General features: G+C 37.7%; 2 protein-coding genes across 2 annotated transcripts in view; one reads left to right on the top strand and one right to left on the bottom strand.

The window, feature by feature from the left end:
- The first annotated feature begins 3,760 nt into the window (after positions 1-3,760).
- MLANA (melan-A) lies at positions 3,761-10,794 on the top strand. The gene is made up of 5 exons (XM_032097638.1): positions 3,761-3,865; positions 4,747-4,845; positions 7,282-7,378; positions 9,473-9,574; positions 10,524-10,794. The coding sequence occupies exons 2-5, from the start codon at positions 4,772-4,774 to the stop codon at positions 10,590-10,592; spliced, it is 342 nt and encodes a 113-aa protein (XP_031953529.1). The 5' UTR covers positions 3,761-3,865; positions 4,747-4,771; the 3' UTR covers positions 10,593-10,794.
- A 351-nt stretch (positions 10,795-11,145) lies between these two features.
- Positions 11,146-17,577, bottom strand: part of KIAA2026 (KIAA2026 ortholog) — a 67,564-nt gene continuing 61,132 nt past the window's right edge. The window contains exon 9 of the transcript XR_004237854.1: positions 11,146-17,521. The gene's annotated coding sequence lies outside the window, so the exon portion shown is untranslated. The remainder of the gene's footprint in view (positions 17,522-17,577) is intronic.

The following is a 17,577-nucleotide window of genomic DNA, read 5'->3' as shown; positions in this document are numbered from 1 at the left end:
TTCCCCTTCTAACCGTGTATGACTCTTGATTTTAAGACCAAGAAAAGGCATCAGTTGCTGGCGACCACGAAGGGACCCTAAAGACCTTGAAACTCGCAGTCTTGGTTTGGAACACGTCTTGCTTTGCCCCTCTCTTTGCCGGCAAATTACAGAGGGGCCGGAGCAACAATCTAAGACTGTGAGCAGGACTTTAGGACCCAGCACGGAAAGGCATCATTCACAGCAGTGCATGGTGTGAGGGTGAGGCAGCAGCAAAGCTGAACAGGAGGAGCTCAGGCTGAGGCCATGAGGACAGCCCAGCAGTAGGGACATAGTCCAGCGTGGTCATGCTGATGCCATCCTTGGGGCTTTCATGGCCCAACAGAGTGAAGTCCTGAGCAGCCTAGTCTGAGCTCAGAATCGGCTCTGTCAGGACTCAGGCTGGAGATTTCCCCAGGTTCCCACCAGCCTGCACAGGATCTTGTGAGAAATGAAAAGTCATGCTTATATTTTCTTTGCTAAATGCAATAAATAGTATTAGTCGCTTGGACGCTGTCATCTTGTTGCTATGTATCTGTTTAATGGCACAAAAGAAGTCAAATCATAGACTCATAGGATTTACAGAATTGGAAAAGCTCGATCAGGATTATCAAAGTTCAACTCCTGACCACCCCAAGAGTCACACCATGTGCCTGAGAGTGTTGTCTGAATGCTTCTTGAACGCTGTCAGGCTGGTGCTGTGACCACTTCCCTGGGGAGCCTGGTCCAGTACCCAGACACCCTCCAGTTGAAGAACTTCTTCCTGATACCCAACGTAACCCTCCCCTGACACAACTTCAGGCCATTCCCTTGGGTCCTGTCACTGGTCTCCAGAGAGAAGAGATCAGTGCCTGCCCCTCCTCTTCCTCTCATGAGGATGCTGAAGACTACAATGAGGTTTCCCCTCAGTCAATTTATTTTTGGCACTGTTGCTACAGGATTAAGACTACCATTCCTTCTTTACTGTAAGATTCAGGGATGGAGCAGAGGGAGATGGGTCTGACAGTAAGGACCACAGCTTAACTTGGAAATTGCTTGAGGAGGAAGTTTCTGTCATGAACCAAGCTTTCAGGATGAACATATTTAGGGTGTTTGAGCAAGGCAGTCTACAGGATATGTTACTCCCTGGAGGGGCCTTCAGTCAAGGCAGGAACAAGTTGAGGAATAGTTTATTTTCAAAAAGCTTCAAATCTGGCCTATAGCGGAACTCTTCAGCCTGGAAGCCAGATAATACCTCCTTCAAAGTAAGTCCCCAAACCACGGAGAGATACAGATCCACAGGACGAACTGAAAGGGATATAATTCCTTATTCTCTCTTACAGTACTGTGTTACTGTTAATGTAGATTTAGCAGTGAAATACTTGTTTCCACTGAATTTCCCATAAAACCCAAAACTAAAGTCTTTACTAAATCAGGTGTCAAGGTACTTGTGTTTCTTTGCTCTGTCTGCTGTAGGAAGCCTCAAATGTCAGAGAAAAATAATTATCAATTAAAGGAAGTAAATTAATAAAAATCCTAGGATCTTGTCCTAGAAAGATGGAATCGCAATGTCAACATCACAAAACCAATCAACAGCTATTCTTTTTCAAAGGTCAGGCCTGTCATTTGTAGTTACACTACAAGCATTCATTTCCTACCTTTCACCAAGATTCATCAGTGTCCTGGGTTTGCCACAGGTTTAGCAATCACAAAAAAACCTGGGTTACTTCGGGGTTTCTCCAAAGTACTCCTCTTCCACCCACTTCTCCTGAAATACTGTCTTTGAAAAGGTAGCATCTTTGGAATCTATATAGTCAATACCAGTGACTTTACAATGATGGAGTTAGCAGCACTACATCAGAGAAATAAGATTTTGTAAAAAGCTTGAGATCAGAATCAGGATGTGGTGTTTCACATCCTCATCCATCCATTCAACTCCTCAATAGCAGCATTCTGCATTTACATTCCAGATGGCACCACAGATCCATGACAAAGTTGTTATTTTTTTCCCTTTTTTGTTGTACTATTAACAACAGATTCATTCAGAACACAAAATATTCAAGCAGTTGACATTTTGCCCCATACATCATTTGAGGCAAATAAGGGTCGGAGACTGGTTTTGCTACATAAACAAATCACATGGATTTTCTTTATTAGCATTTTGATTCTCACAAGATCAAACAGCGCCCTTCAGTTATCATCCTCTTCCAGAAGCTTTTCTTCAGGAAAACACATGACTTGATAAAGAACTCTATAACATTTTCAAAATGCACAAAGGCTGGCATGTTTCTTGGGAACTTGGCAGACTGTGATAGCGTCCATTTACAGTTTTACCCACATGGATATTTACAGAAACTTCCCCGCACCTCTTTCACCTTTGAAATTCCTACTGAGTTTATCTGGGATAACTTGGCCAAATTAGTAACTTTATGCTCCTCACTGTTCATTTTTCTTGTACCCTTTATTTTCCCCTCTGAAAAAACTGTGTTGTTTCAAACTTTAATGGGTGTAGCAAGACCAACTAGATCCTTCTGGTGCTAATCACAGAATGACTGAGTTTGGAAGGCACCTCTGGAGATCCTGTGGTCTAACCCCCTGCTGCAGCAGAGCCACCTGGAGCTGGTTGCCCATGACTGTGTCCAGATGGCTTTTGCAGATCTCCAATGAGGGAGACTCAACAAACTGTATGGGCAACATGTGCCAGTGCCCAGCAACCCTCACAGAAAAAAAAGTTTCCTATTGTTCAGAGAGCACAGCCTGTGTTTCAGTCTGTGCCCACTGCCTCTGGTCCTGCCATTAGGCACTCTAATGGAGAAAGTATATAAAGACAGGTCAGATTTTTACTATCGTTAGGAAAATACATAAGCAGAAAAATGGTGACTTCCGAGCCCTGCACTAGCTAAAAAATACCAGTGTTAATACTTTTCATCTGACTTCCTAATGAAATGGATGTTGGTCACTCACATTATCTGTTCTTTCCTATTTTCTTTGGAGTGTGTCAGCCATTTTCAGCACATTTAGAGCCTGGTGCACAGCTTTAAAGACAAGTGAAAACTTAAAAGTGTTTAATCCTTCAAACTTAAAAAATCTGTGGAAGGACAGAGAGGCTCAGATTAATGATTCATTAGGATACATGACAAGCAGAACGTAGCTCTTGTATCTTCTCTCTCTTCTAGCAGTAACTAACTGCTGGTATATCATAGTACCCAGACCTCTGAATCAATCACAGACTGCCATTTCTTGCCTCATCTTGTCAATGGAATTACTACACGGTTACCACAGGCAAAGGCCAGGCTTCATTAGTTCTGCAGCCCATGGGACAGACTCTCTTTTTCTTGCAGTGTTCGCTTCGCTGTATAGAGTTAAACTGTATTTACCTTAATCTGAGACACTTTTGTCATAGTGTAACGAATTTTGGTCCACATATGCTAGTTAGCACAGTGTTAAAACGGTGCAAAAAGTGTGCATAAACAAAGCTATAGTAAATACATGGAAATATACCAGTCCTCTGTAAAAAAATAACCAGCCTTAGATCAAAACATGTTCGAATCTACAAACAGTCTGCCCACTCTAGGAGCTTGTACTTATTGGGCAGGTAAAAAGGTGTTGGTCTGTCTCTCAGAGCACACGTAAATAATCAAGTAATAATAGATTTTTCTGCTGCTTTTTAAGAGGGAAGAATGCAGAAGAAAATGAGAAGTTGTGTCCTCAGCCCTTTCAAGCTAATTAATGCATTCAGAGGCTGTACTGAAAGGAATTTAAACTCGTGATAGTCATAAGAGGACAGATCAAAGGAGAAAAAAACAGACCAAGTCAAAGAAAGCTGCACATGCCTTCAGTTAACAGACAGAATACAGGTCCGAAGGAGGTAAGATTTATATTTTTTTATTTTACACAAAATTTTCAGTTTTGCTTTAAAGTTATGATTTAGAAGAGGCTTGACTGTCTCTAAGTGAACTCATAATATTTTCTTTCATTGGCTAGAATTCTTTTCAGTAAAGTCATCATGTTTTATAATTTACCTCTATAGGATAGGTAGGTTAGCCAGATACTATCAAGTAGGATCCGTTGTTGTGCTCTTCAGATTACAGAAACATGATTACTTGTGGATTCCTTCTTCATTATATTTGATTGAACATATTTTTAACTGTTCAAACAGCTGTGATCATCACCTTAAGACTGGGAATTAAGGTTGTAAAGATTGGGAATTAAGACTGTAATATAAATTCCCTACACATCTGAGTTTAGACTGTCAGCAGACATAAATCAGTATTTCCATCTGAAATTCAACAGATCTCTGAGAGTCTCCAGTGACTGAAAACCTGTCCCCTGAGTGTTTACAGGGAATAACAGAATAGACAAACAACTATTTGTTAGAACAATATTAGTTTTTCTTCTTAATAGGTTTTCTTGACCAGGTAAATTGCCCTTTTTTCTATATTCTAGATTTTGCTTCAGAATTCTGCCATCCCTTGGTACCAAAAAAATCACATCAAATTCTGCAAACTCTGTTACACTCAGGTGCGAACACCTTGATGTCAGTGGTGATACTCATATATATAGTTACGGGTTTGAGTTTTATCTTAAATTGGGACAGTTGCATATGTATATGGATCTAATTGATTCTGAAGGTATCAGATTATCCTGCCTCTCTAAAAAGCTCCCGTTAAAACAAAGAAGCTGATAATACTATGCTTTAAAGGTAATAAATTGTTTATCACACTGAGACACTATGTTTCTACCCTGTAGGTTTGAGCAGGACCAACCTCACAAAATGCCCAGAAGATATAACCACCTGGATGGCAACTATTTCAAAGGGAAAGGACACGGCTATTTTGCAGCAGAAGAGTAAGCATAAATCAAAACCTATGTTAGCATGTAAGCTGGTGAAAAAATTTGCATTGAAAGAAAACCAGAAAATTGTATAAAAAAAGTCACTGTTGGATATAGAGTGAGTGCATTTAACTATCTTTAAGGAGCCCTCAAAGTTAAGAAAAAACAGAACTGTAGAATTCAAAAATCAAAAGTTAAATCATACGATCACAAGTCATTAGCCTTTACCAGGTTTATTGAGGCTTATTTAAAATTTACTTTTGACGCTGTTGCAAGGTGATCTGTATACTAAATTTATACTTAGATTCACAGACCTCTCTTAGGAACCTCAAAGGGACATTGTCTCACCCTAAAGAACGGGGGAAACTCTGTGGAGAAGTGGTTAAAAAAAAAGCAGATGAAGACATCAATGCCATACAAAAGTGACTTCCAAAACTATTTCTGGCTAATATTTTTTATCTTTGAATTACAATAAAATATGTTTGGTCTGGGATTATTAGAGACACCACCCAGCTGGTGATGTTTTATTACATTAGACAAATAATTCCAGTGTGCTTGGGATGTCTGTATGTGGATTGTACTACTGGTACTGGCTTACTGGGCCTCAAATTTAATTACTTGTTCATACTGCAAGATAGTTGCTCGTCCAGGATCAGCTCCGGCAAAAAGAATAAATAAAGGGGAAAGCTCTCTCATAGTACATACAAAGCAGTTCAGTTCTTTAAAAAAAAAAAGCTGGTTAGTCATGTTTCAGCACTTGAAACTAGGCATGCTCACCTCTAACTCTAACTGCTGTGAATTCTAGTGGCTGCAATTATAAGTAGTTTTTCTAGATATGCAAAAATGACACTCTCGGTACAAAGTGTAGTCCAGATATGAGCCCAGATTCTGAGTAGCACAGCTTCAGCTTTAACTGGAATTGCAAAAAGTTGCATACACACTTTCCATACTAGCTTCTGAGTAGTTAGGGAAGGAGTTAGATGGCAAATGTGCAGTCAGAAGTACCAGCTCCAGAAATGACATACGTTCTGGGGGCATGCAGGCTAATGGATAGCTAAAACTACTCAACATGTGAAAAGCAGAAAGTCTAAAAATGTAGAGAGGGCAGCTGCCTGGAGAAGCAGTCTCTCCAAGTTTAAACCATCCTGGCAAGAGTAGCAAAACCAGTGGAGCCATCTCATATCTTTGGCTGCATCAGAAAGTGACTGCTGTGAGCTCTGTTCTTGGGTTAAACAGGCCTCCAGGCCACACAAAGTCTTCAAGGGACAGGAGCACCTTACAAGATACATGTACTTCGGAAAAAGAAAATCCCTTTGTCTCCAAGGGGCCTCATGATTCAAATAGCACACGAGACGTTCAGACAAAAAGGCAGCCTGTTCTGCCACACAAATCTCCTTGCATCTCCTTTCAGGCTTCTTTGTTCACTCCTTCATGAGACTTAGGGTCAGTGAAAATGACAGCAAATAGATATAAAACCTCTCTGATAAGTCACATATGCCACTACTCAGTCCCAATGGAATTACTGCAAGGCAACTGGGCATAAGATACACAGAAGTATGTTAGAATGGGTTTATCCTGATTCACATAGTAATTTTTTCCCTGCATACTCTTTTCCCTTTAACCATTTCACCATATTCTTCTGTTCCTGAATAGGCAAAGAACAAAAAAAAAAGGGAATTAATTCCATATATCTCAACAGGGAGGATATTAACACTGAAGGAAGGGTTTTTGTGACTAGGAAATTTGCAATTACTTTGTCAGCTTGCTTTTTGACATAGAGTGGAACTGTGCTGCTTTTGTCAAGTGCCCAGTGAGCAGTGGGAAGGATGTTTTACAGCACAGTTTGCAAAGTGCATTTTCCCTAAAATGACCCAGTGACACCAATACTGTGCCTAGTATGTCACACAAGAACTAAATCCTTATAGAGCCCTTTATGAATAATGCAAAGTTTCTTAGACATGTTTTAAGGTTGTAATGTGTTTTATGTATCCAAAAAGCCCTTCCATCAATAGCAGTTGTTGCAATATGATGCAATTAGTATACATTTTTAAATATTTGTTGCCTAGAGAAATTTAGCAAATAAACATAAGCTGCATCATTGCATATATGGCATTTAATTTATTTCACATTCACTTGCAATATCACAATGCTGTGATTTGCTAGATTTACAGACAGGCATCTTTTTGGAATCAGTAGTCACTGGAAGATAATTATTTTCAAAGAAATATATTTTTAAAATACTTAAGAACTTGGTAGAGAAATTAGCTAACTGCGAAATCTACAGAAACTGGCTGAAGTTACTGATACTTTGCCTATTTTCTGAGGTAAATTCTGCTCCATGACTTCCTCTTACAACAGGATGCTGACACAAACTTTTGGCCTAACCATTCTTGCTCCTGGGAGGCTGCATCTAGTTGCAGTGCTAATGATTTTATTTTGCTTTCCCAACAGAGCTCTGGGTATTGGACTTTTCATTTTGGTGCTGGCAATTTTACTTGCCTTTGGCTGCTGGTATTACAAAAGACGTAGTGGCTACAAAAGTCTGCGGGTAAGTGTGGCAGCTCATTTTCTATCATGCTATTATTTTGACAATACATTTCCTTGACTTGCATGACATTGATGCAGAGAACATCAAATCTGTAACATGACATCATTATCTCAGGTAGTGTTTACACTGACATATGTCACAGACAAAACCACACAATATGAAACACAACCTTTCCTGAAGAACTTGCAAGCCAGACAAAGTGGTAAGAGGAACCAGAAACAAAGGGACATTAAACCAGTTGCCCAACTTTGCACAACATATCAGTAGAAAAATTTATTTCTAGGAATTATTATATTTATATTTACACAAAATGAAGAGGTGTTCTGTGTCCTTTCACTTAAATAAAAGTAATATATTCACTATTCATAAGATTTACCCTAAATAAGGACAGATATGATTAGAGTAAATCTAGGAAGCAGAGAAGAAAAATAACTAACTTGTTACAAGCAAGTAAATATGCTCACATATGGGGGATGTGTGATTCATCCATATAAAATTTGACTTGCAGTTTTAAGGCTTACAACAAAAATGGGGCAGGTTTGAGATTCGTTTTCTAAACACTACTTTAAAATATTCTAATCTGTGTCTTCTTAGATAATATTTTAAAAAAAGGTACAATCCTTCTTATAACATCTGTTGTTAGAAGTCCCAAACCTTTATTTTTGAAGTTTTGCTCCCCCTCCTAACAAAGGAGGTCTATTTTAATCCTTTAAAGTGAAAGCTTGTTACGGTTTAACCCCAGACAGCAATTAATCACCATGTAGACACTTGCTTACTTCCCACTGCCACCCTGGTGTGGAGGAGAATCAGAAAGAAAGGTGAACTTCATGGGTTGAGATAAGAACAGTTAAATAATTGAAACAAAATATAATCATCTATTACTACTACTACAACTCATCATAATAATGAAAAAGAGAGAGAGAGAGGAGTAAAACCCCAAAGGAACAAGTGATGCCCACTACAGTTTCTCACACCCAACTGATGCCCATCTCATTCCTGAGCAGCGATCAGCCCCTCCCAGAAAAATCCCTCATTTATATACTGGGCGTGATGTTCTCTGGTATGGAATATCCCTTTGGCTAGTTCAGGTCAGGTGTCCCAGACATGAGCCCTCCCAGCTTCTTGTGCACCTGCTCTGTGACAGAGCATGAGTCACTGAAAAGTGCATGACTTAGAGTAAGAGCTACTGAGCAAAAACCAAATCATCACTGTGTTATCAGCATGAGTCTCATAACGAATCCAAAACAAAGCACCGTACCAGCTGTTTAAAAGAAAATTAACTCTACTCCAGCTGAAACCAGGACAAAGCTTTATCCAAATATATGTTTTACAGTAAGTATCTTTTAGTTTTCCTAATATTTTGAAGAAGATATAAGTAACTATTTGGGATTAAAAAACCCAGCAGAGCTCTCATCTAAATCAGCAAATCCATTTCCTTGCTGTTTCTGATAACTTTGTCCCATTCCCTTTCCAATTATCTATCCAATACATGTATCAACTGGCAGAATATCTAAAAACTGAACTTTCATAGTGAAATGTTGCAAAAATGAAAGTAATACTCGAAAAACCCTTTCAAAAATCAAACCAAATGCCTGCTTTATACAGCCTGGCAAAAAGCATAATCTGTTTTTTAATTCTTGCTCATCACAGATTGCTACTTTCTGGTTTGGAAAATGACATTTTTCTTAGGCTATTTTTGGCTAAGGGAGAACTGGTACAGCATGTGTACAAAAGAAATGTTGAAAAAATGGAAAACAAAAAGGTTGGGGATTAAGGAAAGAAATGGGTGGCATAAAAAGGAGGAGGCATTTGGGTACATGAGATGTCAATTCCTGCATCAGTCCAGGACCTAAAACATGTGATACTTATTTTTCTGGCACTGTAATTGCATTACATAGGAGAGAGAGAGTATGTCTCAGCAGAGACAGCCTGAAGTGCTAGGTAAACACACTTGCATTGTGTCTGGCCCTAATCCCAGATTCTAATACGTACTGTAAGTGTGCTGTCAAATTTTAAATTATGCATAATTTGCTCCAACTTCACAGTCTTTTCTTCCTTTCGCTTTCCCCGTATTTTTTTTATGATCTGTCACAGAGCAAAAACACTAGTATGAGCACAATACGAAAGGTGGTAGGTGAGGAAGCAATACTGGACTGCAAAATGGCTCTGCAGGACTACAGAGACTTTAATTCTGTGGTAAGTTGCAACTCAAGATCTCACTTACTTAAAACTGAGTAAGACATGGTGAGACAATATTGTTAAACAGGCACTTGATGACTTCCCCCTTGGTGTATGCTCTCATAGACTGAGTCTTCAGTGCCTCAACTTATAAAATAGTATTTTGAAAAATTCGTACTGTGAAAAATTTAAAAAATGTTAAAAATCTACTATTTAGAATTCTTATTTCAAAAATTACTTTCTTCAACTTACATTTATTCTTAAGTCATATGATCATTATGTAATCTATTAGAATAATGCAAAGCTGAAATATACTGAAAAAAACCAAATATCTCCCTAATTGATTTTCTGCCATTCTGACAAACAACAAATGGATTGTGTCTGGTATACTATACTCTGACAAACATTGTCAGGGAACATTATAAAACTTCAAGGTATTAGCTCTTCTAATCATTATGGAAAGATGAACATTTAAACTTTCAATTTTCAAAAAGGTAAATTAAGTGATAAATACATATAAATGGGTGTGTTCAAATTGCTTTAGAATTGAGAAAACGCTAACTTACAACCAATTTCAAATAAGCTGCTCAAGTTTTTAACACTAGAAATAAGACAATGTGCCTGCATCAGGACTCTCAACGAAAAGCCTCAATATTTATCTGAATTATCAATATAAAACACCCCAGATATACATAAGAAAAATATTCCTGCCTTTATAACACTGGAAATTCTCTCTTTGGATGAACAATAGCAATAAAATGAATCTGATATAAACCAGAAAACATACTACCAAAAAAGTAACCTTAAAAAAATAGACACAATGAATGAGCTCAGCTACTTTAAGTCATAGAACTGTAACTAATATGGGGGTAAACAGCTTAATGCATGTTTAATGTAATTTTCTTGTCATTTTTATTGTAATTCAATTGGTTTTTTTGATCTTTCACACCCATTTTCCTTACCATAGGTACCTGATGCTCCACCAGCTTATGACAAAATTGCTGCAGATCAGTCACCACCACCTTATTCACCATGATAACATGAAATTTGAAGTCCTAAACATACTGATTACATTTCTTCATGCTCGCTATTAATTTCCCGTATATGCTTAACTTTCTCGAAGCTCAAATCAAACAAAAGAAAACAACATGTTTTCATTAGCAGTTGCTGAAAAGTATTCCCGCTTAATTTACAGAACTGGTCCTTGAAATGCCTTAATAAATCTGAATGTGCTTTCATTTAAAGCTTTTTACTTCTTGTAGTCAGATTAATACATTAGGGTCTGGTCATCTTGAATTCTTCATAGGTCTACACAGATCTGTAATCACATACTATTCAGTATCAGAGTAAAAAGTGATGGCACCTTTGTTTTCATCTTCCTCATTTAGTCTCCCTTTCTTTAAAAAATTTTTAAAAACCCAAACCAACTATTCCTTCGAATGTGAGGTACAAGAATCTGAAACAAAATGAACCAAACCATTTGACTACATGTCTTCTTACAGACTGTTTTCTTCACCAGCAGTTTTAAAATTAACTTCCAAAAAGCGACTGTTTTACAACACACGTTTACCTCACATCACTTGTTTATGTACCTGTAATTAAAAATTCCTTACAAAAAAAAAAAGATCAGTCTAGGCAATCTAGGAGTTTCTGCTTGGAGTTCATATTATTTCATACCTGTGAATGGGTATAATGACATCACCTTTAGTTCCTTGTGGCAGTCATGTGAGAGAGCAAAAGAACTTTGTAAATACAAAGCTTTACATGTAATTTCTTTCTAATATGATGAAACTATATAAGAAAATGCATGAAAACCATGTTTCTTGAAGAATACAGAAGACAGCAGACTCCAAGATGTTAATTTTCCCAGCTTGCCAGAACACTAGCAGTAATTAAAAACAATGAATTTTGATATGCATAAATTGGCTACATACATTTTGTAGTTATTGTTTATTTAGCTTTTTTGTTACTGCTTGCTTGCCAGATTATTACTTAGTATTATATGCAGATCAACAAATTTATAAACAAGGCATGGTATCTCACAGCAGGAGGCAGCTAAAATTATTCAACACTCATTAGAATCAAAAGTAGTTACAGAAGAAAACTGATTTCATAAAGTAATGATTAAGTATTAGTAAAGAATCTAGTTCTTTGTCATCAATTACACAAATACAAACACCTTAAAACAAAAAAAGTTTTAAACACAAGGCACGTTTACTTGCCTAACAAACTCCATCCATGTTGATAAATAATAAGACATAGCTTTTTTTAAATGTTTCTTTTGTAGTAAGAATGGTTATATAGATTAGTAAAATTGTTGGAAGGTAATAAATATCAGTAATTCCTGTGAAAGGTTATAATCTATCCAAAAATTTTCATAAATTTAGTTGATATATTTATTTAGAAACTTAAGAGATACGCTTTGACTTAAAAAGCTGTCTTACCTGTGTCATTTCTGCCTGTCAGGAAAAAGACTATGGAATTATTTAGCAACAGGAAGAAGAATACACAGGAAAATATTAAAAATGCCAGCTTATAGCTAGTAAGCACTAGAGATGCAGAACACAACGGCTGATTAATCTTTTTGCAGGACTGGTAAGCTAAAGCTTGGGGCTGATATCTTAAGCAACTCAGTGCTCTGCATTTCTCTACTCTAGGGCAGCATTCCTTCAAAAAACTGTATAGTGCTACAGTGGAATAGAACTGACATACGCATTCATGTCTGAGAAAAGAATTTATTAAAAAATTAATAGAGATTATTTACTATAAAGTAATAAAGTGCTTAGAGTTAAAAAAGCTTCACTTAATTGCACACATTTTTAGTAGTGTCAGAATTAAATATATTACGAGCTGTTGCAAAAGCTCACGAGGAAGTTAACATTGATGAAGTAGGAATATTAATTTCTTTGTGGAACTATGTAAGGCCAAATTGTTAGAACTCGTCAGCAGCCACAGCTAGAGCAATTAAACTTTAATGTGAATTTATAGATACTCAAAGGATAGATAAGCCCTCTTGGAAATCTACCCTTAGTTTTCAGAAAGTCCTCTCCTTTCTTCTCCCCGTGAAAGCACTATTTTTGCTTTATAGACACAGTTAGACAGTGGTCTCAGATTTAAGTGTGTTAAAATAAGAGCATGAAATAGAGCTACACAGAGCACTCTATTAAATAGGTGTAAACGTCATCACTCATGCTGACCATCACTCTAAATTCCGTTTTTCAAATCTGGCTCTATACCCACTGATGGTACACTGCAGAGTCTCATTGCTGACTCCTTAAAAAAACACTGATACAAGACAGATCAGACCTTGAAAACAAGAGACCTGTAATTGTCAAAGCTGCATGCTGCAAGAACTGGTACTTTTGTATTACATTCAATAACACTGCACTTTACCAAAGACTAGTTAAAACATTCCACGACATCTGTTCCTTTAAAGAGAAATGCATAGAAATGTCTCAACTACCATACATGGAGAACATCGTATAGGGCATTCAACCCCCTTGGAAGTCTTTCAGATTAGACAGTTGCATGACCCCAGAGTAGCAACTGGTCACCAAAATTTAGATTCATAATTTCTTTAGTTTGGTCATGTATGTAACAGGGAGGATGTAAAAATCACAGACCTCCTACTCCTCTGGTTTTTACCCTCTTTGCAATCAGGCTGCAATCAGATGCCTTGTATTACAACCATAATTCTGAACAAACATGGTATTTGTGCTTCCTTTTCTTCCATCAAAAAAACCTAACAAAGAAATTCATGTGTAATTTGAGTTTTTCCCCATGATGCTGATGAAGAGGTGCCTGGTCATAGCTGGAGAATGAAGCTCTGCTTGCTGCTCATCTGCACTATCAGAGCAGCAGATGCACAGTTATTAAAGCTTACCCACACAAGAGGATCTTAGGAACTTCTCCATAGCTATGCATGCAACCCTTACATAGATGCAATTAATACGGCAAAAAGAGACCCCTTGCTAAAATAGTGCGCTTTGGTCTGATCAGTAAGTAAGAATGGCAACAGAAGTTACACTGTCTGCGTTTGGATTCCTGGTAAGATCCTGCTGGATCACCTACTTTCTAATGCAGCTACAAGCCTCAATGTAGTCTTTAAAGATTCTAGAATATTGGTCAGCCATCCCAGCCATTGAACAAAGGTAAAATGCAGCAGGTCCTGATGAGTTCAATCTTCCTGGCTTTCTGCATCATGCAGCAAAACACTCGCTGAGCCAAGAGCCAAAAGGTATATTCTACACATGTCAGAGAAATATGCTGAAAGAAAGAACCACAAACTTCCCATAGGAAGCACTTGCTTTTTTAGAGTCTCACTAGTCCAGTGTTACGTGACTGGCATTTGCATCTGGTTGGTAGGACAATCCAGTGACATTGACCTCAGCAATCTCTTTTGGCTTAACTCCTGCTAGAGCTGGGGATGTATGTATATTATCCTGGCCCTAAGAACTGTATTAGTATTAGCCATATTCCTTGTAATTTTCCAGTGACATATTTTGATTCATGTTTATGTCTAATATTGGTAAAATATCCATTACTTTGTTAGTGTTATGTCAATGTACTCACATGACATAAGAGTATATTTTTTTTGCCTTTAAAAGCAAACTTCTTTTTACTTCTTATGTAAAGGAAAACGTTAATGAGTTTCTCGGTCTTTGGAGAAGTAGCATTTATTCACTTGTACTTTTCTGCTGACTGCATATTGAACTGTGCAACAAGGTTGAAAGGTTGTTGTGTGTTCACGGCATTTCATTAAACATATTTTACTGCCTGTTAGAGCTAAAAAGTGCTTGAAAATTTCCAGTGTTGTCTCTTGGACACACATCTGCACTGAACTTTATATGCAGTAATAAAGGTAAACTAGCAGCAGTATAAATTTTAAAAAGCTATCTACAGCTATTATCTACACGTCCCATACGTGATGCCAGCTAAAATCCAGCACTTGTGCACTTTTTGGAATTGACACTCCATATTTTGCATCCTTAGAGAACCTCCAATTTTCACTTTACTTCCTTTCCCCAAAAAGTCTTTGGTTCAAAGGCAGCAGCCTTAGATTTCTAATGAACAGAATGAACTATTGCTTCCCTTGCTGTCAAAATCTAGCTCTTCTAGATGTTATGTCCACGTAGACTCTACTCTTGTGCCAGTACAGAAGACTACATTTTTGGGGGTAGTAGTGTTCCTAACTGCCTTGTGCTTGAAGCAATATGAAAGAGAAAGGCTTATTATCCATCTCATCTTTGTCCACCATGAACCATCTCTCAAATCACACTGGATCACATCTCTCACACTGGAACAGATTGCCCAGAGAGGCTGTGGAGTCTCCCTCAGTGAAAATATTCAAGAACCATCTGGAGCAATCCTATGCAATGTGCTCTGGGATAATCCTGGTCGAGCAGAGAGATTGGACCAGGTGACCTGCTGTGGTCCCTGCCAACCTGACCCATTCTCTAATTCTGTGATTTTATTACATTTATTCATCAAAAAAAGAACCAGACTGCTGGGCCCTATTTAACTAGAGAAAAAAGGGCAGAATGTATAATCCCTTGTGGCAACACTATGGACATTAAATGCCACAAATACTATTGACATTAAATGTCACAGTTATTGCCTCCTCTTGTTGCCCCAGAAAGCTCTTTGCATGGGATAGCTGCAAACTCCAGTCTTGGTGGATTCACATGGATGAAAATCTGAACAATGCTTGAACAGCACACGTGTCTTCACAATTCCAAACCATTTTAGTATAGCCCCAATTACATGTTGGACCACATGCTTTACTTGCTCCTTTCCTGAGAGATACACCACAAGAACTCAAATCAGTACAAAACAAAGAGTGATGGCCTAATATAAATACTTCAGTCTTTCAATACTAATGTTGTAAAGTCTTTTCAACTCCATTAGCTTCCATCTCTGGAGGGGAGAAACAGAATTCTCTGCTGCATGTTTGCTGTGTTCTCTGCTTACAAGAAAAGCAAGCTTCCCTCTTTACACTTCTTTTTTTCATTTACCTTACCATTAGCTGCATTCTTGTAGCTATAAGGGGAAAGATCTGACTCATTTTTGTTGAAAATAATTTTCTTAAGAAAAGGGTGTAATCTTCCAAGTTCTATCAAGTTGTCTTTTCTCACTTACCTTGGCAAAAGTAATTGATTTCTGTTTCTCCATAGCACCACATACACCTCAAGTAACTCATTGCTCCTGACACTCTGGAGCAAAAGAGTGGCCCTTTTTAGACACTGTTCAGTGCTAGGTTTGATTCTATAGCTGTTTGCAGGAGGAATTTTAGGATTGTCATCTGGTAGCCGTACTCAAAAAAACCTTAGAACTGCTTCAGAATTTGCATTACAACAATGAAATCATATGGTAAGTGTGAATATTCCCTGACATTAATCTCCTGTAGAGAAATCCTTGCAAGGATTAAAAGGTGTCAGATGTCTGTCTTGAAATAAATTACTCCAATTTCTGTATCTCCAGGAAACTCAACCTGAATGGTTTTGGTATTGATAAAGATTTAAGAAGACTGTTTTTCTTACATTTGTAATTCCCAGGATATGCAGCCCACATGACCTTCACTTACTGGATTTTGGCCCCAACAACAATTTTGATCAACTCCTCATTCCAAACTTCTGCTGTTTAACAGGATTCATGCACCTCTCCTACCACTTCTTATAAATGGAGAAGCAGTTTTATGCTTTTATATCACTGTTTTTCTGCTCTGATTCTCTGAATCACTGCTCACCTTTTTCCAGTACCTCTTTCTTTGGCTGCAAAATTGGCCCTTTCATGTCACAGACAAGCTCAGCCTGAATTCACACAATTCTCCTGGAATTACTGTTGGAGGCTGTGTATACATACTGGGAAAATTAACTCATACTTTCCACTAAGCATTCTCTACTGGCCACTACAGTGAGTGAAACGCCCAGCCCAAGGTGCAGCTCATACAAGGACAGAACTGCTGCACCAGTCATATCACTTGCATTTCATGTGCCTAAGTAAGAAACTCACTTTCAGACATGGGCTCTCTTTTAACAAAATGTTTTGGTTTTCCATCAGTTTCTTAGGCCATGGCAGGAGGCAAATATTTCAGACAGGCCTCTGCCACTTCTTGTTCTTCTAAGTTCACATTGCAAAAAGCATTCTACTGGCAAGAAAAATATTTTGAAGGCATAACATGTAGTTGAACTGTAGAATACTGTCCAGACAAGCCTCAATCATGCTACTGTAACTTTAGTATTGGTGTGTTGCTAATATGAGTTGACAAGGTTTTTTAAAATAGACAAACCAATTCCTCCTTCCCAGTAGCTAAAACTGATTATAATACTCAAAATACCTGCTTTTTATATTGTGTAAATGGAATCCACCATGATTATTTATTATAAGGAAGACACCCTGTGGCTACATAGTAGTACCCAGTCACTAATCCCTCTCTGTTATTCAATGTCACTGCTGCATGAGATTTTTAAAAAGAGTGAAAAATGATTTTACAAATAACAGCATGTTACATGGACAGATTTCAATGTATATGCTGGTACCAGATGCCAATGACCTACTGACAGCCAAAATAGTCTGATTTTATAGTTGTTTATTACGAGATGGAATCAATATGAACAACTAATTAAAGAAGTATATTGTCTTCTTTTCATGGTATCGGCATTGACAAGCAAAGCTCTAAAGCCTGAAGACAATCACAAAAATCACAGTTGCTTCTTTACTATCTTGCTTCCTTTTGCTATTTAATTTTTATAAATGCTATTTGTCAATGCTCCTCACATTCTTGAAAATAATTGCATTTTCCAAATATTTTCTTCATTTTTAGAAGTTGGAATAGGGGAAAATAAAGCAGTAATCTAGGTATCTAACCTTTAGTTATGGATGGGATGCTGGAAGGAGTCGGGACCAAGGATTCTATTCCCAGTTCCTTCATGTTGCTATGAGAACTCAAAACTTCATTGTCTTCATCTGTAAAAAGTGGGAAATCATATTTATGCACTGTTTAATAGACCTTCTGTGTAGCA

Source organism: Corvus moneduloides, chromosome Z, assembly GCF_009650955.1.
Source record: "Corvus moneduloides isolate bCorMon1 chromosome Z, bCorMon1.pri, whole genome shotgun sequence".
Taxonomy (NCBI): domain Eukaryota; kingdom Metazoa; phylum Chordata; class Aves; order Passeriformes; family Corvidae; genus Corvus; species Corvus moneduloides.
The sequence above is the reverse complement of the archived record's forward strand: the minus strand, read 5'-3'. Positions and strand labels throughout refer to the sequence as shown.